Source organism: Populus trichocarpa, chromosome 6 (genome assembly GCF_000002775.5).
Source record: "Populus trichocarpa isolate Nisqually-1 chromosome 6, P.trichocarpa_v4.1, whole genome shotgun sequence".
NCBI lineage: Eukaryota > Viridiplantae > Streptophyta > Magnoliopsida > Malpighiales > Salicaceae > Populus > Populus trichocarpa.
The window spans coordinates 3,999,600-4,024,580 of record NC_037290.2 but is presented as its reverse complement, the minus strand read 5'-3'; the positions used below and the strand labels follow the sequence as shown (position 1 = coordinate 4,024,580).

The 24,981-nt window shown below is 33.1% G+C and overlaps 2 protein-coding genes across 4 annotated transcripts; both read left to right on the top strand.

Moving 5' to 3' along the window:
• The first annotated feature begins 1,763 nt into the window (after positions 1-1,763).
• LOC18099852 (uncharacterized) lies at positions 1,764-2,442 on the top strand. The gene has a single exon (XM_006380970.3). It carries the CDS (start codon positions 1,830-1,832, stop codon positions 2,166-2,168), a length of 339 nt encoding a protein of 112 aa, XP_006381032.1. The 5' UTR covers positions 1,764-1,829; the 3' UTR covers positions 2,169-2,442.
• Positions 2,443-13,023: 10,581 nt separating this feature from the next.
• LOC18099850 (uncharacterized) lies at positions 13,024-17,753 on the top strand. Of its 3 annotated transcripts, none has more exons than XM_052453902.1 (9): positions 13,035-13,179; positions 13,419-13,523; positions 13,736-14,867; positions 14,960-15,251; positions 15,526-15,735; positions 15,921-16,094; positions 16,405-16,599; positions 16,697-16,810; positions 17,169-17,753. In XM_052453902.1, the coding sequence occupies exons 3-9, from the start codon at positions 13,780-13,782 to the stop codon at positions 17,502-17,504; spliced, it is 2,409 nt and encodes an 802-aa protein (XP_052309862.1). In that variant the 5' UTR covers positions 13,035-13,179; positions 13,419-13,523; positions 13,736-13,779; the 3' UTR covers positions 17,505-17,753. The 3 variants fall into 3 exon arrangements, with proteins under 3 accessions (XP_052309861.1, XP_052309862.1, XP_052309863.1); XM_052453903.1 differs by having other exon boundaries at positions 13,079-13,179; positions 13,465-13,523; XM_052453901.1 differs by lacking the exon at positions 13,419-13,523 and having other exon boundaries at positions 13,024-13,179.
• Positions 17,754-24,981: the final 7,228 nt, after the last annotated feature.

Sequence of the window (24,981 nt, the reverse complement as noted above, 5' to 3'; positions counted from 1 at the left end):
AATTATAAAAAAAATCTCATCGAATTTTTAATAAACATCTCAAAACAAAATAAAAATATATTTTAAATTTAAGGTATTGAAATCCAGTTACCTTATTCTATTTAATAAAAGATGAATTAATCGATAATCTGCTTTAATCTTTCCGCAGAAGGCTGTGCTGCAGGCATTTATATGAGAGTTGCAGGGAGAGAAAAAGTAGCAAAACATATTAATAAATTTATATTTTTTTTCTTTCCACGTAGGCATGTAGATACCATAAAATTAAGGTAGAGTCAAAGGAATTCAAAAGTAAAGCAAAGGATAACAAATATATGTACTGTAAAAAGAACCCATCTCATTAAAAAATATTATAACTTCTCACATTTAATTACCAAATAAATAAAAAAAATCTTGCAGGGGCCCGGGCCCCTGCTTGCCACCCCTTCATTCCGCCCCTGACTATAGAGATGACTGTGTCGTTTTTCACCCGTTATGTTTCGAGTTCAATCAGTATTTTTAACTTATAAAAGAAATATTCAAGTTTTGTTAATATTTTTCTAGAAAAAACATCAAACAATGAGGAGATTAATCTAACTTGTCCCGATTAATATTGGGTTAAAGGAAACTCGAATGACTGGTAAAAATATAATTTGACTCATAAAAATTAATATTTTTTTAAAAATATTAAAACGACAACATATTGGATCGATTTGGACCAACCCAGATTAACCTGAATTATGAGACTATGATAACTTATATAAAACAAATTATAAAACTCAATTCTTAATCAATTTAATGTTGAAAATTAAAATTAAAAAAAAATAATAAAAAAACAAAAAAATCAACTTGGGTTAACCTTCCAAACCTGTAACCTGAATAATGAGATTGAGATAACCTCTTATAAAAAAAAAATTGACTTGAGCTAACATGGATTAACCTGCCAAACACGCGACCAAGATCATGAGACTGTAATAACTCTATTTAAAGCAAATCAAAATAAATTATGAAACTCAATTTTTAATAAACTCATTATTGAAGGATGAAATTGAAAAAAAAATCAATCTAAAAACAGACACTATAAAACGATATGAGTCTATTTAGGTTAACCTACAAAACACGTAACTCAAATCATAAAACTAGAATAACCTCATAAAAAGCAAACCAAAATAAATCATGAAACTTAATTACTAATCAACCCAATGCTGAAGGATAAAATTGAAAAAAAATATCAATTAAAAAAAGAAAAAAAAACTTGAGTTAACTAAGTTAACTTGCCAAACTCGCGACTCGAGTCATGAGACCGAAATAATCTCATAAAAAATAAATTAAAATAAATTATGAAGTCTAATTCCTAATTAACCTAATGTTAAAGAATAAAAAAAATCAATTAAAAAAAACCCTAATCAACCGAGTTAATTCGCTAAACTCGTGACACGAGTTATGAGACTAAATTAACTATGTATAAAACAAATCACAATAAATTATAAAATTCAATCTTCCATAAATCAAATCTTAAAATATAAAATTTAAAAAAGAAATATAGATTTTAAAAAATATAAAAATAAAAAGCAAAAAAAAATACTATTGAAATAAATAGTATTTTATGAGGTGATACACAATAAAAGCAAAATCCCTTTTAGTTTATTTTTAATTAATAATAATTAAATTTATATTAATTTTCATTTTATAATTTTCCAATTAAAAATGTTAAAAGAAATAAACACAATCAGACTGGAAAACGACGCTGTTTTGCCTTATTCCCAAAATACCTTCAAAACAGACTTCTCGCATTAACCACACTCTCTTCTGTGGACGTTCTTCACACACCTCTCTCAGAAAACCCAAAAACAATGCCCTTCATGACGGCATCCTCCATGCTCCGCCATCGAATCTCCTCCGCCCTCAGAACCCGCGGCGGAGCATCATCTGGGAGATGGACATCGCCGGGACACGAGGAACAACCGAAAGGTTACCTATTCAATCGGACCCCACTACCACCTGGACAGCCTCGTAAATGGGAAGACTGGGAGTTGCCGTGCTACATCACTAGCTTCTTAACGATTGTGATCCTTGGTGTTGGTCTCAATGCTAAGCCTGATCTCACTATTGAAACTTGGGCTCATCAGAAAGCACTTGAACGACTCGAGACGGAGAAGTTGGGCCTCTCCGGTTCTGCTGATTCTGAGTGAAATTGGAGATCTGGGTATGCTTGTTTTTTGCGAAACTTTCGTGGGTTTTTGTTGGGGTTGTTGATAATAATGTGTAGTCAGATTAAAAGGTTTTTTGACCGACCGACTGATTGACTGTCTTTTGGAATTTGCATAATTTTAATGCAAGCTTTTTTTTTGGTTAATGTTTCTGGTAGTTTTGTAATTTTCTTTTTCAGCTAATATGTGAATTGAATTGGCTGTGTGGATACGCTTTCTTTTCTTTGAATTTGAGATTTAATCATGTTAATATAAATATGACTTAATACTGTGTTTGTTTGCTGATGAGATTGTTGATTCATTGTTTTATTTGCAGCTTGGAATTTGTTGCTCGTAATTTTAAATGTTTTTTTTTTTTACTATATGTTGGTTTTAGCTTACAGTTCCTTGATGAACTGGATCACTAAATTTGAATTAGCTAAATACCAATTTGATTAAATGATATGATTATCCAGAAGTCTTCTGTGATGTTTTCTGTGTATTAGATGCTTGAGATATTATGAGTCTTCCTGACTCAGTGATGGTCAGGTCAGGATTTAGGACTTGGGATGCTAAAGACATGTTGTTCTAGTATGTCAGAAAATTCATGGTTTCTGTATAATATATAGGCATTGGGTGTTTCATTACTGTGTGGCAGAAATGTACATATGCTATTGTGGAAATTATGTAATGCAATTTGGACCTGGAGCTCCGCATGCACAGGATGCATATAATCATTTTTTGATGTGAGTATATTGGATTCTTGATGTGCATTCGAATGCTTCTACAAAAACAAAGGTAGCGAGGGGGGTCACTTGAGAGAATGTAGGTTTATAGTTTTGTGAGGAAGGTGGACTAATGTGTTTTCATTAGTACCTAGCCAGCTTTATGTTCTGAGATATGTTGCATCTTTATTTGTTCTTTTTGGTGTTGTCTAGTTTGGCAGCATGAGTTCAAACTGTTAGGATTGTTCAAGAAGCTAGTTGGAGAATTGACTCATTAAGAGTGTTATAGGGAAATGAATGATATATAATGGGATAGTTGCCTTGGTAGGCAAGGTTCATGGATGGGGGTGTGTCAAGACTGTCATGTAGGGGCGTTGCATGATAAAGTTCTGCTTAAATTTGGGTTTCGCAATGCATAATAGAGATTAAGCATTTGTGGAAGAAGCAACTGTATCCATTTAGTAGGATTGACTGGCTGAACTGTTTGAAAGAATGGCTACTGAGACTTGTAGTATCGTCAGAGGTGGATAGTAAAACTGGGATGCTATTTATTAGAGATGGCTGTGTATGTAGGTGGACAAGTAGCAGTGTTTGACCTATGTTTGCATCAAATAATAAGGTTTCTTCCTTCTTTTGTTTTTCTTTGTGTAGTGATTTAATTGTTGTTTTGTGCTTAGTAGTTGCTTGGTAGCTTGAGTTGGATTTGTTTGGGCTTTGATGAGCTCAATCTGTATATTAGCTGCCTCCTGCTAGGCTGTTCAATTTCCAGGTCTTGTGCATCTTGCTTGTTAGTTGTTTGTGATGGTAATAGTGGTAATAGTATGTTAGGAAGTGTATCATTATCATATTCTGTGTTAGAATTGTTGTTTAAAGGCTGGCTAGTTCTTTATAGTGCAAAATATTGATGTACGGTTTTAAAGTGGAAATTTTTTAAAACAACTTGGACCTGAAGTTTGATCTACCTAGTTGCACGTGTTCTTTTCTGTTTGCTTTGGTATGCCTATCTTGCTCTGCATGTACATACTTGTTGTTAAAACAAAGGTAGGATAAGGTTTGGTGATGTAGCACACCGAAGAGACGACTAGGTTCTATTTGCACCCACCATGCTTTAGTGGGTGTCGTGATATTATTTGTTGTCCTATTTTGTGTTTTTTGATGGTTTGGCTTTTGAGGAATGAAATTATGTGATGGCATAGGAGTCTATTTGGACTCGATTATTGCATTCAAAGTGTGTACATGTTGCCTGTTCCAAAATGAAAGTGAATGGAAATATAGGAAAGTGTGTAGTTTGTATGGGGATGGTTGCATAGGAGGTAAAGAGGTTCATGGATGTGCTGTGGTATGAAGCATTGTGAAATGGTTGTCCTCAATGCTTGATCTGCATAGTATTTCTAAGAATCAACCAGAGATGAACCTCAATTCTATTCAATTATTAGGGTTAATTGGCAGAGCCTGTGGGGAAAATGGACATGGAGATGCATAATTAATTGTTGAGGTGATAGGCATTACCCGTTGCAGAACAGAGGAAAATGAATATTGTAGCTTATAGAATATGGACATGTAAGTGGACTAGTAGCATACTAGCATTGTGATAGGATATGTGTGGCACATGGCCACATATATGGAAAACATCTTAAATAGAGTAGAAATTGTCCATGTTGAGTGAACAGGAGTTATCACTAATTAGAAATTAGAATTAATTAATGAAGCTTGTTAGAAAATTTTCAGATATATATATATTACATTTGTGGGTGATGGCCTTTGGAGAATTATTATTCTTAAGGGGATAGCCATCTTGGAGAATATCTTCATTGGAGATAGGAAAATAAAATTGGTATGCATCAAGATATACCTTTTCTCAGTTAATTTTTTATAGCTAATGTTCCACCACATTCATTCTTAATCAATTTTTTTTCCCTTCCCTCAACAGTTTATATGGGCAGCAAGAACTTGCAATGGCTTGATTTTTAAATAATCCAGAAATGCAACTACTAGTTGCCTTGAAGTTTCATATGTCATTCACAGGCTGACCCCTCATCCTTTGTGGTGTTTCTTACCACCTTTACTCTTTTTGGCTACTCTGATGGAGTGTGAGCAAGGTTTTTGAGTTTATTGGATCATTCCTTTGGTTAATGATTCTACTAGATGTTTTTATCTGCCACATTCATTTGGTTGGTATTGAGAAAATTCAGAAAAGGAACTTGCCTTGCCTTGTTTTATGTTCCCTTCTGTTGCCGACAGTTCTTATTCCAATTCTTACTCTTTCCATGCCGCTGCTTCTCTTAACAGGGTCTGCTCTTGCTTTACAAATTAGCATGGCCAGTTGCGGAACATCAGCCTGGATATAGTTGCTCCCAACGGCGAGGTGGTGCCTTGGCTCACCTGCAATAAAGTGATTTTTCATTCCCAACTTTTGCATTTACTGTTTGGTTAGACTTAGTAAATATGTTTTATGTAGTTTGTTGTTAATTATTAGAGGGATGCAGCATGTCTGAAAGTACAATGGGTGCAGGACATCTCTTAATAATTCGTAATTTTGCTCGTGTTCATGGCAGTCTCCCTAGGGGAGACTCGTATTTTGGATATACTTTTCCAAATGAGTTTGTTTTGAAGGATTGCTGCGCTGGTGTTTCCTCGTTTTCTGTTAGTTTCCTGGGCCTAGAATTGGGCTTGTAACCCTAATGAAATCAAACCAATCTAAGGCCTCTCTTGTGAACGCTATAAAATGGGCTGATTCCGGAATGAGCTAGATTCTAAAGCGCGTGTGCGCCAAACATGTCAACAATTTTTTTAAATTTAAAAATATTAAGTGCATAATTCAAATAAAATTTTTTACTTGTCGAATATTAAAATATAGAGAAATAGTTTAAAATAATGTTTTTACTTTTTAACATGTTGATTGCAAATGGTCAAGTCCTTCGTGGCCATAAATGTCACGTCCCTCATTTATCTTATATATATAATTATAAAAATATTTTATAACAATTTAATAGCTCATAACTTGTCAATTTAATTTATACAATATGAAAATATTGTATGCTCACAAAATGTTAACAATAAAAATAATATAAAAGACATATAATTTCATTGATTTTATTAGGGGCAGCTAACCTAATTTCATGTGTTGTCTTGCAACCTAAGCAATGAATTTCAGGTGTGTAATTAAAACATTTTTAATCCTAAAAAACACATGAAAATGTAGACAAAAAAGTCTTGATGTGGTAGATTTAATATTTTTTTAATGCATCAACTTAATTTGTATTTTATTTTTTTATCATAATTTTTTTTTCAAAGTCAGTTTTTACACTTTAAGTACTGTTAATAAAAAAATCAAACAAGTTATCTCTACTTTATTCAATATTGTCAAAGAGCCATTCCTAAAGCCTTAATCGAAGAGCTTAAATTAACATAAATAAAACTTCTGTATATTTCAAATTTATATAGATACATAAATACCCTGTGCTCCTTATTTTTAATTAAAAGACAGAAAGAAGTTAGAATTTAAGATTTTAATCATTTGATTGAAAATACACTCTCATTTCATATTAAAGAATAATCTTAATTAAATAATTAGTTAATTAAGCTATTAATTAGACGGAAACTTATGAGTAATTTTATATATATTAGCTTCCAAATATATATTAAGATTTTATATTACTTTAAGATAACTTACTTTGAGAAGAGAAATAGATACAAGAAGAAAAAAGAAACTATCATTTATTTTATAAAAAATAATAAGAATATTTTCATTTAAGTTCAATTTTTTTTATTTAATTCTTTTATTTTTTCTCTTCAATCTCGTGTCAACGTTCTTCTATTAAAACTTTTTATTTATTGTGATGATTTAAAAGAAAATACATGTTTTAAGCAACTATGGCCCCAGAAAATTAAAATTTTTCTAACCTGGTGTCCTATGATACCTGACTGTTTTTATTTATTTATTTATTTTCTTAGAAAATCGGGGTCATAAAAATCTCTACTTCAAGAAACACTAGCCACACGCCCGCACCAAACAACTCTCTCTCTCTCTCTGTGGAAGGAGCTGCCTAATTGAATTGGAAAAAACAAAATTAAACAAGAATAGAAAAAAGGTTGAGGTTGAGTCTAATTCATCTTCCATCGAGTTTAATTGGCAATAGGCAACTAATAATAAATTAATTAGGGAAAAGGACAACAGTCCTACCACTTGTATTTTTTAATTTACATATAATTAAGTATATAATTCACTGGAACTTCCATAGATTACGTCCAAGAATATGTATATGATATAAAAAAGAATCCAAACTAAAAAACTCTCTTTTTTTTCCTTGTTTTTACTGTCATCAGTATTGCAGTTTTTACTTGTCAAGAAATGTAAAGATTTAATTTTTACTATCAAGTTGATCAAAATACATATAAAACCTTGCTATATATTGTTATCATCATCTTTATTCATTCTGATCTTCCTTTTGTTCATCACTTTAAGAAACTTTTGCTGTCTAATTAGTAATTGAATTCAATATGGAGATCTTTTCTTGATATGGTAGAATTTTTAGGATCAATGAATAAATAGATGTTCTTGTTTTGAATAATGCTCCATAAAATGCTAAATATATATAACAATAAATTTAAAAAGAAATTATATGTCTTTGCTAGAAATATCCAGTTTTTATCTTGAGATTAATAATACAAAATTTTATTTAATTACTGAAGAAAGTCAAAATGAATTCAAAAAAAGAATACATGATCTTGTTATTAGATTTACTTATAGAAGTGGATTTATACGTGCTTCCATGGTTTTTTCTTATACTATATGATCCATCCACGTTCATACTTTTTGGTAAAGATGTTGATTTCAATGATAGATCTTTGCAGTTTAATATTCTTGTCTCTTATATAAAGGTCTATCAGAGTGCTAGACGAATCTTGGCTTTATGTTATATGATTTATAATAATATAGCCACCACAAAAACATGATGTGATGATAAAAAACTTGAGATCTTCATAACAGATCTCAAGTTTGAGTTAGGGCATGCATCTCTTGTAAGAGCCTGGAATAGTCGAGATTTTACTTGCTCACCTGGACTCACAAAGTACCCTTTTCAAGAGTAGAGCTTTCTCAATTCAAAAGAAAAAATATAATAATATATATATAGTCGAGATTTCATTAATTTCTATTTATTTTAATTATATCCTTAACAGTTTCCCTGTAATTTGATCAATTGTGCAAGCAAGTGATGTTGTGTAAAATCTATCACAAAAAACAAGAGCTGTGGAAGGACACAAAATGAATGATATGTCACAACAAATTCTAATAAACAATTAAACCGTTATAATCAAATATTTATTGAGGATATTTTTTTTTTTTAACCCGGGGTGTCCGGCCCAGCTTACGCGCACCACAACTAATCCCCGGACCCACTGAACACCCTGCAAGCCCAGTAGGCAGGTAAGACACCGTAGGGGTGACAGGCGTGCACGCTGAGGTTCGAACTCAGGTGACAGAAACAAAGAAACCTTGTCTCTATCGCTGGGCCACAAGCCTCTCGGTGCTATTGAGGACAATTATTAATGAAATCAAAGTTGCATCATTCAGAAATAGTTGCATCATTATCCTCAAATGTGTTCCAAGAAAAGGAAGTGATTCTGACATGGTAACATGCATTACCAATGAACAGAAAAGTAACACAACATTACTTGCTTCATGACGATATTCAATTGATGAGCAAGTTTATCCCATAGTTATTAATCATGACGACTCAGTGTAAGAATCATGAGTTATCAGTAAATTCAGGTTAATTTAATTTAAATAAATAAATAAAAATAATATTATTTTAATTTTTTATAATTAATAAATTTTAGTTGAGTCATATTAAATTATTATTTTTTTAAACTATAGATTAGATTTGAATCGACACGCTAAGTTAATACTAGTTTCGTAATAATGATTTACCATGATATTTTTTCATTGAGATAAACATGGTCATGAAATCGATGAAACTTGGTGACATATTTTTGCCACTTTCTTTTCTTGATTAAGGTATTTTTTTTTTCTTTATAATATAATAATTTATGTAGCAGGTGATGTTAAACGACATCATGATTTTAGTGCTAATTAATAAATGAATTCTCTTGCATCATCAAGCATGGTAGGGAGTCCAATTATCGTGACCCTCTCTCTCTCTCTCTCTTGAATTGATCCAAACGCGTATATTCTATAATTTATACAAGCATAGGATAGGATAGCCAGAATACTTGATTTAATGATCTTGTTTAATTAAGCTTTTTTAAATGATGTTATACCTCGATATTCCCACTAAACTCATGTGTTAGGAGTGCCCAATAACTTTTGTTTTAAGTTATTTGTTAAAAAGTGTATTTGTTTTAAAAAAATATATTAAATTGATGTTTTTTTTTAATTTATTTTAATAATTTTGATATGTTAATGCAAAAATTAAAAAAAAAATCTAAAAAAATATTTTAATATATTTTTAAATAAAAAATATTATATACCATAATGCCAAGCATGCAATAACTCCACTAACAAGGGGCAAAACTAAAACATACATGCCATCTTCTTCAGCTAGCAAGCTAAGAATGTTGAACTACTTCTCATAAATCCCAAGGACTCGCCATTGGCTATGGTGGACGAAAACAATTTAATTAGCTGGTGTAATTTATCATTAATTAAAACATATAAAAAAAATCATTACATAAACCCAATTAATATGAATTAAAAATTGTTGGTTGGTCGGATTCTTAGTCGTGGATCGGAGAGTGTTCGTTGGAATAAAATTTGTATTATGAAAAAGGAGGAAGAAATTACAGATTTTTCTTGCCTATAAACAATACCAATAATAGGTCTTTTTTAGAACCATTATATAATAGGTCTAATCATTAATTATCATCATAATTCTTTTTTTTTTTAGTTTAACATGGGTGTCCGGGTCAACTTGCGCGCACCTTGACTAATCCTACGGGCTCTGAAGTTAACGATCATGTAAGCCTCCAGTGGCCATCATATGAGCAACCACATGGCTCGAACTTAAGACCACAGAGGGAGCAAAACTCTTGATCCCAAACTCTTACCGCTAGGTCATCACCTAGATGGTTAATTATCATCATAATTCTTATATGATATGATGGTCAATCATATAATAATGCTCACCAAGATTATATTAATACATAGATTTAGGATATAATCACATATATAGATCCATAATCCATATTGTATAATCCATAGCAGAAGCATTGTATCTAGATGCCTTCTTGACTAGATATGGGGCAAGTAGTGATCCAATCACTTCTTCTTTTTTTAGCTAAATTGTGGCTTTTGTTAAAGGTAACGTGAAAGGCAGATACATCTTTTAACAATAGTGCCTGCACACAAGAGATGGGTCTTTCTTAGCCACCATGGATCCAATTCCCATATCTGTACAAGAAAATCCTTGTCGGTGTTCAGCTGGCTTTGTAGAAAATGATACAATGGACGGTGATCATATATATATATATATATATATCACACCATAATTTTAATAGATCCCGCTATTATAATAATCTCAATAATCTTATTTTTAAATTCAAAACCATTTTTAAAATTTAAAATTAAATCAAATTAAAATAATTTTTTTAAATTTTAACCTATTTTTTTGCATGGTTAAAGAAGAAAATCACTTTATAGTTAAGTCTATAAAGACCGGGCTCTTTTTCTAGGCTGAGCCTATGAGAGCTAGGCTCTTTTTCTAGGCTGAGCTCATTGTTTTAGGTTCTTCCCTAAGGCTAAACCCATGAGAGCTAGGCTCTTTCTTTATGTTGAGCTCATAAAAGCTGGGCTTTTCTCATAGGTTAAACCCATGACTTAGGGTTCTTCCCCAAGACTAAGTCTATGAGGGTTGAGCTCTTTTTCTAGACTAAACCTATGAGAGTTGGGCTCTTTCTCAAGACCGAGCCAAGACAGGTTGTCTAAGATCATTGGTTTTCGGGCCTTCGAGGAGTTTTTTAAGTTCGTTAAATTTAAGTTTATTACATTTTTAATTTTACTTTGTTCGATATGTAAAATACTATTATATTTCATTGCAATTTGCAGGATATCATGAACATCTAACTTTATATATATTTAGTCATTTTGATGTTACATATCATGAATTGTGACTCGTAGGTGAGGTTGGGTGAGACTACTTCAATCTAATTTAAATCTAATTTAATAGGTTTGATAAAAAGAAAGAAAGAGGCAAACTAAAAGGAGGAATAACATTTTTATTTGACAATTTAACTATGAGGAAAAGACATTTGTCCTCCAATTACTGTGGGATTCTCAATTTAGTCCTCCAATTAAAGATTCCCAATCGCATCCATTTGTCAAATGACATCCAATTAACCCCCTTCATTAATTAGATAGGTTAACAGTAAGTCATTCTCTTGCTTGATCATGAAGATGAGATGGTTCTAGCTTCCCATTTTCATTGATTTGTGCAAGGACAATACAATTAGTTGTAGCTTTTTAGTCATGAAATTGTCTTTTGTTTCCAATGAACAGTTGGACTAAGCCACTTGATAATTCAGAGCAATCACATGACTGAACCCACCGTTTTCACTTGAAGGGGATTGATCTTAGAACCTTCAGTAGCTAGCTAATAATTCCAAGAAAGGAAAAATTATAAAAAAAGAAGAAAAAAACCAAATTAAGTGTCTGTGTGCGTAATGAATCTATAACGCAGTCAAATGTACTTAAATCAATGTCAGATTGACCACAATCCACATGTTACCCTGGCCTTCGGTAGGAAGGATGTCTCTTCAGTCTTGTTTATATAGGGCCCTTGAACCCTTTTTAATATTTTAATTTCCTCCTGTAGTTCTGAAAAAAGGGCTTCAAAAATCTTAAACTAGTAAAAAAAATCCAAATTTCAATTTAATTAAATGATTGCGCAAAACACAATAGTAATTAAGGAAACTTTTGCTCATATAAATCCAAAGACTGCCCTCAATTCGACGTGCATGCTATCTTGCATCTATCAGAAGGCGACCAGCTCTGAAGTGGCGAATCTGGGGTGATCATTTCTCTGTCGAGTGCTTTGCTTCCATGCACAGGTCAAGATGAACATGGCGACCCAAAACTCGTGGCAATGCGAAGCCCTGGCATATCTCAATGGACAGGAAACCATATATCAGCTTGGTAGGAGTCATTAGTGGAAAGCCATCATAGAAATGGATCTGTGTTTCCTTCTGCTACATTTTCCTATTAATGGACGGCCTGTTCAAGGAATCAAGATTTTTTTTTGTAAGAGACTAGCTATGGAACCTGAAGGCAAAGAAATTAATGGCTAGCTGCAGCCTGGCTGTTAATGTCGTGAACGTGTAAATACCTAAACACCCTCCTCCTAAATTATTTGATTTCGAGTATCATGGGTCAAGCATGACCTTATTATAATAATGAACATGTCTTTTGATTTTTCTAAACAGTTTCTTGAAGCACTATTTAAATCATAATTGATTTTTGGATAAGTTAACTGTAAAAAATTGATTGAATGAATCATACAAAGCGAATATTAATAGATGCACAGCATGTTCAAATCTTGACCAATTTTATGGATAAAAAACAGGTAGAAAAACATATTTTAATATTTTTTTTATAAAAAAAACAAGTTAAAATTCAACAGCAAAGAGGGCCTTGAAGCCATCAATTTGAAATATGAGAAGGAAAATTGTAGATCAATTGCTTGGAAAAGAACTCCAATCGGTGTGCACATGTATTTTGATCCTAGTTACTGACCATGCAGGCAGATTCTTGAATCTGCACGCATTGTAGACCTTACTCCACTGAAAATATATACAAATTTAATACTGAAAAAACAACCTAAGATGGTTACACGACACCTTCCTTCATGTCCCCCAGTTTAACATAAATCCAAATAAAATAAATAAATAAACAACACTAATCTCCCTCCTTCCTAACGGTTTAGCAGACAGTGACAGACCCAGTTGGGGTCATTCAAGAAAAACAATGATGGCAGTTTAGGCATACCGGTAATTCTTCCACGTAACGCGTCAAACTCCAAACCGGTTATCCCCAGTCACCTCCCTCCCACCGACAGCCTCTTCCCGGTCATCAGTATGCCCGTACAAAAATACAAACATCTTTTAAATGCCAGCCAGCTTCCCGCACTCGCTCGCCCCCAGCAAGTTGCAATATAAAGCTTCGCATTTCACATGTCGTTTTAGCTACACAGAGAGAGAGAGAGAGAGAGTGAAAAGAGAAGAGAAGATTATCATTAGGAAGCATTTTCTGGAAGCTGAGCAATAAAGACTATACGGTAACTTCTTTTATTTTCCTTTTTTAACGGCGGTGACCACTGCTTTTCTCTGTCGTTTCGTGTCGACTTTTTCTGTCGTTTTTGGCATAATTAATTTGAGAAGGCGAAATGCCTTCTCTTTTCTTCTCTTAATAGTTACATTTACAGATTATTTGTTGCTCGTTCGTTCGTTTTCCTTTTTCTGTTGTTGAGCTATCGCTTTCTAGTGTTTTTGCTTCCTTGTTCCTTGTGCCATACAGAAAATTAAGGTTGTTACAGATCATTTGGCTTGGATTCTCTTTTAAGGTTTCTGAATTGATGATTCTAAGCTTTTTAACTCTTGGCATTCTTCGAAATTGTTTAAGGTAATCATTTTTCATTTCTTTATTCAATGACTAGATCTGGTTTTTGAAGGCGATTATAATGAATGCTTGAGATTGGATTTGATGATGCTCTGTGTTTTCTGCTTGATTTTGAATGGAGAAGTGACAGCAATGTTCAATGTTGTTCACATTGAAGATCATTGTTAAGTGCTTTTTTTCATGAGGTTACAGATATTTTCTCTTGTTGATAACAGCTCGCTTGATTGATTGTGGGAGGAGGAGGTGAAAGAAGTAAAGAATGAAAGAGACTGACATGAGAAGAACTCCCAATACTAATCAGTCGAAGCGCTCGGGAAAAACTGAAAGGAGAGACCGTAAACCGAATCAAGCATCGAATATAAAGGGAGTTGAATCTAAAGCTCTGTTTCTTGCTAAACCAGACTCCTCCAGTGCTGTTTTAGTAAGTGATTCGAACACGGGCTCAGAGCCCCCTGAAGTTTATGAAAACTTGGTTATACATTACGTGGATGATGCCAATAGGTCTGAGGAGGCTCCTCGAGATTCAAAAGTCAATCCCATGATTGCCAAAGCCAGCAAGGATGAGGCTTTAGATGACCATTCTGATGAATTAGGTAGGGAAGCTAATCAGGGGAAGGAAGGGGAGTGGGATTCTGAGACAATAAAAGATTCAGTTTCATCTCAAGGTGACTCAGTGATAGCTGAGGATGAGAAAGTAGAAAATGTTTCGAGAGTCCCGAAATCAGTTTCCAATAAGAATTCATCAGAAAGTGGTCCTCGCGGATCAAGGGTGAGATCTGATCGTGACAATGGTAAATCTAGGTCTAAAGCAGTAAATAACACTACCAAAAAACCTGCCAAAACAAATAAAGGGCTGTCAAAAGTTACTTCGAAAAGTTCTTTTGATAAAAATTCTAAAGACATGACAGTTCCTCCGAAACCTTCTCCAGAATCTTCCGAAGGAGCTGATGATAAGTCTGCGGAAGATGTAAGAGAAATAGATGTTTTAGATGAGGCCTCGAATGGTACTCAGAGTGTTGCAAGTGACAATGAAACAGCTGATGCTGAAGAAAATGGTGAACATGAGGATGAAGCAGAATTAATTCAAAAGATTGAAGACATGGAAATGAGAATTGGGAAACTTGAAGCAGAGCTAAGAGAAGTTGCTGCTCTTGAAATATCAATATATTCTGTAGTACCAGAACATGGGAACTCAGCACATAAGGTGCACACACCTGCACGACGCCTTTCTAGACTCTACATTCATGCTTGCAAGCAATGGACCCAAGATAAGCGAGCTACGATCGCCAGAAACACTGTTTCAGGACTTGCATTGATTTCCAAGTCCTGTGGTAATGATGTTCCAAGGTAAGTAAATATCACTTTTTATGTCAGAATTGTTTCCAAGTGTTGCTATTTTTTTATAGTTGACTAACATAATTTTCCTTTTGTTTGTAAAGGTTAACATTTTGGTTGTCCAACACAATTGTGCTGAGAGAGATCATTTCCCAGGCATTTGGAAGTTCACGGAACTCAAGTCCCCTTGCAAGGCATGCGGGGTCCAATGGGGGTAGCAAGAAAAGTGAAGGAAAGTCTACAGCAGTGAAATGGAAGAGTGGTTCTGGTAGTAAACAAGTTAATGGTTTTATGCAGTTTGCTGACGATTGGCAGGAGACGGGAACCTTTACAGCTGCATTAGAAAAAGTTGAATCGTGGATATTTTCCCGTATAGTCGAATCTGTATGGTGGCAGGTGAGAAAGTGCGGGGTCATCAAATTTTATAAATTTTTCTGTTGATGCTTGTAGGTAGAACATGAAAATCATCCATCAAAAAAACTCTCTTTCCTCTCTTTTTTGTTTGATAAATGAATTCCAGGCCTGACTTCATTTGACCCTGTCATTTGTCAAGACTGAATGCTCAAGTCTCATTATCATATTCTCATTGTAATAGGCCATTTATGCTATGAGCTTTAGATATTAATTTTATTTATCCTTGTTAGTTTCTTCTATGTTCTTATGTTTTCAGGCTTTGACTCCACATATGCAATCTCCTGCTGCGGATTTGCCCTCTAATAAAACCTCTGGAAGGTTGCTTGGACCAGCCTTGGGTGATCAGCAGCAAGGCAGCTTTTCTATCAACTTATGGAAGAATGCTTTCAAGGATGCTCTCCAACGACTTTGTCCTGTTAGAGCAGGAGGTCATGAGTGCGGTTGCTTGCCCATCATTGCAAGAATGGTATTTAATTTTTCTATTTGTTCGGCCTTCATTTTCTATATTTCAGTATTACAGGCATGGAATTATTAGTTCAAGCTCATGAAATATCCCTTCTTTTACAAATGTTTAGATGACTGTAATCTAGTTTAGCCTTATTATCAACTCTTTGCTTTGGTGGCTTAATTGTAATTTAATTTCTTTCACAGGTGATGGAACAGTGTGTTGCCAGACTAGATGTGGCAATGTTCAATGCTATTCTACGTGAGTCTTCCCATGAGATTCCAACTGACCCTATTTCAGATCCTATCGTAGATTCCAAGATTCTGCCAATTCCTGCTGGAGACTTAAGCTTTGGTTCTGGGGCACAACTCAAAAATTCTGTACGTATTAGCATAGACTTTAATTGATTTCACTGCCTCATCCATCCTACAACGGCTTGACAGCGAGTAGTATTCTGATGAGTAAAATTCTCTTCACTCTGGCCAAACAGTTTATTAAACATGTCAAAACCTTGCACCTATATAGTTCTGCTCGGAAAGAATATGTACCGATGGAAACATTTTTTACAGGCATACTGAAACTTTGCAAGCTTGATGTGGTCCCTTCTGCATCACATATTTCTCTGCAAAATCAAATTGAACGTAATGTTCTGCAAGTGTAAAAACAATGTGTGGCTTACTCTGCATGCAGGTTGGTGATTGGTCTAGGTGGCTTACTGATATGTTTGGCATAGATGCTGATGATTCCCTGAAAGAAGATCAGCACGACAGTGAGGGTGATGACAGGCGATATGGTGAAACTAAATCCTTCCTTCTTCTTAATGACTTGAGTGATCTTCTGATGCTTCCAAAAGACATGCTTATGGACCGATCAATCCGGAAGGAGGTTGACTTTACACTCTTATCGCTTTTGTATTTAAAAACCATCCTTTGAAGTTGATTAATCTCAGAAGTGATTGATTTTCTGTCTTTATGTTTCAAAGGTATGCCCATCAATTGGTCTTCCGTTAGTTAAGCGGATACTCTGCAACTTTACTCCTGATGAGTTCTGGCCAGATCCCGTCTCTGGAGCTGTATTAGAAGCATTGAACGCTGAGGTAGATCTTCCTTTCCTTTTATTTCAATCTCACCTTTGTTATGTTTAAAGCCGGATAGTTTTGGGAGCATTGAATTCCATTTTTATTTTGGATATTCTAGAAAGATGATGCTGTTCAAGTTTGGGAGATAACATGCCTAATGATAAAAGAATACCTATTTGATGTTCCTGGCCTGCCAATGTTTTACCAGCTTGCTGGGAATACCTCATTGACTTTATATTATATGTATATGTGGAAAATTTTATGGTGCACAGGGTGTAAAATTTCTCTATGTATATATGCCTTCATGCCAGAATATTAAGCAAAAACAACAAATGTATGCAATAAGCCACTGGATTATGTTGATTACATTTGACAGAGTATCGTGGAGCGGAGATTGTTAGGAGATGCTGCAAGAAATTTCCCTTATACAGCTGCTCCAGTTGTGTACACTCTACCTTCCTCATCTGATGTTGCAGTGGCCGGAACCAAGTCTCAGTTGTCAAGGAATGCATCTTCTGTACAAAGGAAAGGATACACCAGTGACGAAGAACTGGAGGAATTAGATTCTCCTCTTACCACTATAATTGAAAAATTGCCATCATCTCCAACTATCATGGCCAATGGAAATGGAAATGGAAAGCACAAGGAACATGCAGGGGATTTAGTAGCAAATGCAAGGTATGAACTCCTTCGTGAGGTCTGGTCTGCATGAGGGTTGGAAGTGAATTTTGTTGCACATCTTTTGTTTCCTTTTTTCCTTTTTATCAACGTAAATATAAAGAGAAAAGAGAACACTGTTGAAAATAAGCAGTAGAAAACCTCTGGTTGATTCAAAGTTTCAGGTTTGTTGGAATGCAGCAGAAGCCACGCCTCTGCTTTCTTGTAAACTAGACACAGCTTGTTATCAAACAGCTTGGATGAGAAATTCAATTCAATATAATAAATAAATCATTGCCAGTTATGTGCTTGAGAGTTGAGAGTCGTGTAGAAAACAGCAGTCATGCTCCAATCTGTCAGAGGTTTCTGTTTGCAAGCTTTTGCCATACTCTACATAGCAGTAGCAGGCTAGCAGCTAAACTAGTGGTCTAGACTTGACCTCAGACAGGGGGAGTTGATGAGTTCAGATCCGATTTTTTATTGTCCCAAGCTGTGAACTTATTTTGATGGATCAAGGTGAGTTTCACGTTACGTTTTAAAAGTATTTTTAAAAATTTTAAATTTATTTTATTTTTTTTACTTTAAATTAGTATTTTTATCTAATATTTTTAGATTATTTTGATATGCTAATATCAAAAATAATTTTTAAAAAATAAAAAATATTATTTTAATATATTTTAGAATAAAAAAAACTTTAAAAAGCAATCGTTACCACACTTCAGACAAACTCTAAAAGATTTAGTTTATATTTTGATGTGATGATATCAAAAATAATTTTTTTTTAAAAAATATTATTTTAATATATTTTAAAATAAAAAAAAACTTTAAAAAACAATCGTTACCGCATTCCAAATAAACTCTAAAAAAATTCCAAATAAACTCTAAAAGATTTAATTTGTATATTAAATAATCAAGATTTAGGTTTGCTTCGAACATTCAACCTCCTTCCTAAAGGGAGGGTATTGATACCCATGGAGCTAGAGTCCCATGGATATATTTTTACCTTTTCAACTGACAATAGATAGAGGTTTATAATCCAGCGAAGCTATTTGAGAGGTTCAAAGAGGGTTGGCGTTGGTTGTTCAGGGCTTAGAGCCGAAGCCTCTGAGCCCGAAGCCTAACTCAAGTGCAATGGGCTATACTTGGTTGAACTGAAATCATTCTTCAAGTGGAGTATGAAAAACTCATTTTCTTATTTATTATTCTTGGATTAACTTACACTTTAATTAAGTCTAGGTCTCTACATCTTTAGGATTTCAACCATTGCTGCAAACCTTAATCGCTAGTTATTGCTTGGCAATCATAAAATTACTATCTTTAAAACAGGAAACTGCAGGATTACGAGGCCAAAAACTATCAGGATATCAAACAAATTGTCCTTAAAATAGGCAAAGCAGAAATTTCTAATTGAAGTTGTAGTCATATAGTCTCTAATTAGCAAACATCATCCATGATAAAAAAAAAAAAAATGTTCTTGCAAATAAAACATAGCTGAGTTCATATATAACATATGGTTCAAGGATCAGAAGTTCACCTTTGCTTTCCCTTTCCACATGGTGTTCCTCTTGTAAACCTTGAAACGGCTTGTGCTTGAATGTTTAAACCCTAGTCCTACAGTATTCAACCTCTGCTCATTCTCAAAGTTGAAGGAGTAAGGCGGGAACGACCAAGCGTTTTGTGCCGACTGAGGTGCAAAAGAGGAGTACTGATGATCACCAATAATTTCTGTTTGCTCGTAAGATTGAAATGCACTTGCAGCTGCATGTCCAAGGCCAAAAGCAGTGTGTCGAACTGCTGGTTTTCTTACCTTTTGCTTTCGGTAGATGTTAAAAGGGCTAAAATCTCCATGTTGGAACCTTAACCCTGATCCATTATCCTGCCTCACAAGACCCAAGATCTCTACAAAGTTTGGCAGACCTTCTTTTGCTGGACGGAACCCTCGAGCATGGTAGATTGTAGGTTGGATGTTGTTGCTGTATCCATCATCGTTTGTGTTTATCCCGTGAGGGTAAGCTTGCACTGGTGCTGTCACAGGACATGTTGTTTCCACTTCCATTTGTGGCAGCCTGGGTGTGTTGCCATTGATCATTGCCTCAACATCATAGTATCTTATGTCATAGTTGGTGATTGCTTGGTATCCTTTCTGCTTTATGCATGCTAGGTCGAAAGCAATTGCTGCTTCCTCTTCCGTCTCTGATTCGATACAAACATATGCAAAGCAAATTCTTTATGTTTTAGTTTTCTATGAAAACAATTGGAATTCACAGTGGACTGACTAGGGTTTGTTCTATATCATTTATTGTTTAGAAATAGAATATAAAACTTATATGTTTTGGATTGTTTTCTTAAAGCAAAATCAACAACGGCTATTCAAGTCTTTTAAAACTATTTTGTTTTTTATGAAAAAAATCACAAAAAAAATACAAGTTTCCTATTTTTATTTTCTAGTTCTTAAAAACAAAATCAAAACGTAGAAATGATACCAAACTGACTCTTCAGAATATAGAAAGCAAAGACTAACCAAAAATGTTCAAGATATGTTCACCCGATGGACTCCAAGCTTGCCATATGCTAGTGCCGTCGTCAATATGCCTGTTCGAAATAAAATGAAAATTGAGTCCATAATCAGTTACTAAATAGATATAAATGATTAAAATAAATATAATTGAGTTAACATCTTGGTAATCTAGATTTTTTTATCAACGCCAGATTTCTAAAACTCAAAGTTTTTTTAGCCATAATGACTTTGAATAACTTGCAACTCCACGAAATCTAGATTTGCCTGATCTTGTCAAGTCATTTCTTGGCCTAAAGGAGAAACCAAGAAACAAATTCAGAAATATTGTACTGCAAGAATCAATGAGATATTGAAAAGAGATGGATCTTTAGGCCTTCTCTTTACCTATTAAAATTGGCAACATCTTGGTCACGAGTCATTTGTGCCATAGTTCCTACTTCCTCAGCATGGCTGGGTATCTGCTGTAACATAAAAATTAATTTCATAAGCAATAATGACTTAGAAATTTCACCAATTAGTGAACTTAATCTATGACACTTAACGAGAGATTTATTTATTTATTTATTTATATATAAAAAGTTTTTAATATATACTTTCTATGATAGCATCTCTATCTATTAATCTAAACATCAAATGGAGCGTACCGGGAAAATAATCAGTTGTGTAGATGAATCCAAATCGCGAGTTATTGCATCCTCTTCTTTGTTACCTGACACTGCTTAAATGGAATCATTAGTGTAAATGAACTAAATAAGGAATTACTTAATTAGGAAATAGTTAAGGCGTGAAGAGTAGTTTCAATATATCTGATTTACCGCAAAAAAAAAAAAAAACTCACAACGGCTATAATATTGCAAGCATGGAAGATATAGCATGCTAAGAAATTTTTAACAACAGGTTTCGCTGCGGACCATGGTGGAGAATTGTCATAATAGCTGTGTTTACAACATTTATTTCTCATAGCATGTGGATTTTGGTTTCAAAAACACTCAATGCTAATGCTACAGGCAATAAATAGGTACTCAAGCTCAAATACAAGGCAGATGGGTCGGTAGAAAGATGCAAAGCGATATTAGTGGCAAAGGGTTATACCCAATAAAATGAAATCAATTACTCAACTACTTTTAGCCCAGTATTAAGGCCACAACGATTAGGGCAATCTTCATTATTGTAATTTCTAAAAGGTGGATATTAAAACAATTAAACATCTCCAATGCATTTCTTAACAACACTCTCAAAACATAGATATTTATGGCATAACCACATGGCTTTGTTGATGATGGATGCCCTCAATATATATCTAAATTACAAAAGTCTATTTATGGGGGGCAAGGTTCTAAAGGTTGATTTTTTTATTTATTTTGCTTATTGTTGGATTTATAGGTTCACATATTGATTCTTTCTTTATTTATAATTAAACATGGTATTGAAATCTTGTATCTACTTGTTTATGTAAATGATATGGTTATCATAGGGACCAATCCCACCATAAAAGATGAACCTTCAGTTTCATTTAAAAGATTTCGATGATCTTCATTTCTTTTTAGGTATTGAAGTAATTAGACATGACAATGATATTCTACTATCACAGCACAATTATCTTCAATATTTGATGGCCAAAACTTAGATGGATGGTGCTGAGTCAGAAAAAACCCTCTTCCTTCCAATTTGTAACTAAACATTTTGAATGGTGATCCAATAAATGGCCCGCAAATGTATCGTCAAGTTGTTAGCTCTTTGTAATATGCTTGCTTAACAAGACCTGACATAACCTACATCGTTGTCAACAAGATATGTCAATATATGTCTAATCCTACCACTATACATTGTCAAAGTTGTAAAAAAGTTCTACAATATCTTGAAGAAACAATTGACTAGGTCTTTTATTTTCTCCTTTGCAACAATATAGTTACATGAATTTTTTGATATGGATTGGGCAAACACATAGGATGACAGACGAAGTATAAGAGGTTATGCAGTGTTTTTAGAAAGAAGACTTGATTTCCTAGTCAACTAAGAAAAAAAATAGTGTTAAGATCATCTAGTGAAGAAGAATATAGTGAAGAAGAATATAGGACAATTGCTAATGTCACTTTTGTAATCATTTAGCTATGATCACTAATGAGGGAAATTGGTCAAGAAGTTGACAACTCTATTGTCTTATGATGTGATAATGTTGGAGCTGCTTACTTATCTTTAATCCTATTTTTAAAGTTAAGACAAAACACGTAGAAATTGACTTTTATTTTGTTAAAGAGAATGTAGAAAATGATAACATTAAAGTTCAGTATATCTCTAGCAAAGATCAACTAGTATATATATTTACAAAGCCACTTGCAAGTGTCATATATTCTTATTTTTTAAATACAAAGCTTTTTATTTTTCCCAACCAATGATAGGCTTAAAAGGAGGTATTAAAGATATTATGATATACAATTAGAATTATTTAAATTTAAAAAGATTAGGTAGTTTCAGATAATGAATGATTAATATTCTATGATATCTAATAATTCAAAAGTTCACTTTGTAATCTATATTTATATACGACACATGCAATGAATAAAAACAGTTTTCCCACTCTCTAATTTTTTCTATTGAAACACTCCAACATAAACTCTTTAATATAAAATATTAACATGATTTAAATAAATTGTGGGTGAATGAAAAATTGGTTTTCAAAGAACTATTAGTTGACATGTATTGGTGAAATCTAAAACTCTTTAAAAGAACTCTATTCCACATTGGAATGAAACAAAACTTTATTAATGTTTATATAGTGAAAAGTTAAGAAGTTAAAATTAGACTCAAAGAACACCCAAGCTTTTATAGGGGAGAGGTCATAAGTAAAGTGGTTTTTAGGCTTAAACTCACACACACAAGCACCGGTCTGGGCCTGAGTTTGGGTTTATTATAAATAATATTTTAGACCATAAAATATTATTTTTTTGGCCAATCTATTATAATTATTGGCTGGCCTATAAAGAATTATTTTTTCTAATCTAATTTGTGTCCAGTCCAACCCATGAATGTTATAACATGAACAGTCTCTCTTCTAAAAGCATTTTTTTTTTCAAACCTAAAAAGTTTTTTCACGTAAAAAATTCAGATTTATTTCCAAGATATTTAGGTTTAATTCTTGATTTACGGTGTCTAATCAAAGATTAATAATGGTGAAAGTTATTTCCAATTATTACCATAATTAATTTTTTAACTTTTTTAACTCCCAAAATCCATTATAAAAAGGGGGTGAAGGTAGAGTTTTCAACAAGTTTTTTTGTATATTTTTACACATTTTTCCTCGTCTCATTTTTAGTGTTTCTTTTTCTTTTATATGTTTTGATTTTTCTCTTAAATATAGAGTTTAAGTTCACTTTATTGAGAGATAATCAAGTCTTTTTATTTTGATTCAAATATTTTGTATAAAAGTGCATCTAAATTATATGGTATTATAGAAATCTTAAAAGACTTATTGCAAACATTATTTTCATCAAAAGATAAGCAATAAAGTCTTAAAGATAAAAGATTTATTATTTTAAAGTACTTCAACAAATAAGTATTTTTCTTTGCTTTTATTTTAAACTTAAATATATTGTATGATTAATATGACTTTGTCTTGATATTAATTGTAAGTAAACAATTTATGCTAATTTTTGAATTACATGGACAACCAATGCAATCGCGGATCCTACATTCCGATTTGTACGTATGGCTAGAATTTTCCGACTTCATGCAGTAGCTACTGTCCTTAGCAAAAACCCTTCGAGTTAGAAGTTAAATAATCAAAATGATGATTTTCAGCAAAGCAAACAAATCTTGGAAATTAAAGATAGCTTTACCCGTGCTTGATGGTTGATTTGGTAGAAATACTTCATTGTTGAATGCGTGAGCCACATATTGCCCTTGGTCCCTGGTACTACATTTGCATTAGAGGAGGCACCTGAGCTTATTTTCTTGTATGTGCAGAGAAAACCATGGAAGAAAGGGGGCAACAATACTAACCTCTCGACACCTTGATATTCTGAAATTCTTCTGCCATCCGGTACTTCTTCATAAATTGCAGCACCTGAGGTTCCATAGTTAGCAGCAGCACCTCGCTGATTGTCTGAAGTTCGGCCCAATCTTGGATTGTTAGAGAACATTTTCCTCCTGTAATATTAGGCATAAAAATATTATTAGAGTCAAGTTGCTTCAAACACAGTAATGCTGGAGATACTAAAATTCCTTTATAAATTCAATAATTATAATACCATATTAATTGTGAAAGATCTATCCTATCATGATTTTAAAAAGTTTTCCCCAATGAATATGAGTATACATCACTTAGTAGAAAATTTTGTAAAAAACTCTATTACTCTTTCAAATAGTAAGGTCCCTTAATTTCCTATACTCAATTTCTTAAACGAAATAATTAAGAAAAGCAAATATATATATATATATATATATTCATTATTGTACTTCTAATTTTTACCTATCTATAATTGCATACTTGCAAGTATATTACTATATACAGATCATTTAAGCTTATATATATAAATAATAACTGATAAGATTTAGAATTTGACAATTATGCAAAAACAATCTTTTCAAAAATTGATAATTATGGAAAAAAAATCTTTTACAACCTATATACTATAATTACTACTAAGAAGGGTTTGATATCATGGAAAAATATAGAAAAAAACATCATCTTATTTGATAAATTTGGATTAACTATCGGGACTCGTACTTCATATCTTAAGTTGCAACCATGAGTATATCCTAAATCAATTTTGAGCTTTATTTCTGACAAATTTTGAATGTCTGAGTATTTCTGACAAATTTAAATTGATTTGAAAATCTTATTTATCTCTGACAAACATATTAAAATTAATGATCATAATAAAAATTAAGAAACAAGTGTAAAACTAAAAACTTTTTAAAAAATCATTATAATAAAACACATTAAAATTAACAGCCACGACAGAAATGAAGAAACACATATGACATTATACAAGAAAACATGTTAAAATTGACG

Coding starts and splice junctions, on each gene's coding strand:
- LOC18099852 (XM_006380970.3), top strand. CDS start 1,830: ATGCCCTTCATGACGGCATCCTCCATGCTCCGCCATCGAATCTCCTCC.
- LOC18099850 (XM_052453901.1), top strand. CDS start 13,780: ATGAAAGAGACTGACATGAGAAGAACTCCCAATACTAATCAGTCGAAG. Junction 14,868..14,959: donor TGTGGTAATGATGTTCCAAG/GTAAGTAAATAT, acceptor TTGTTTGTAAAG/GTTAACATTTTGGTTGTCCA. Junction 15,252..15,525: donor TCGAATCTGTATGGTGGCAG/GTGAGAAAGTGC, acceptor TTATGTTTTCAG/GCTTTGACTCCACATATGCA.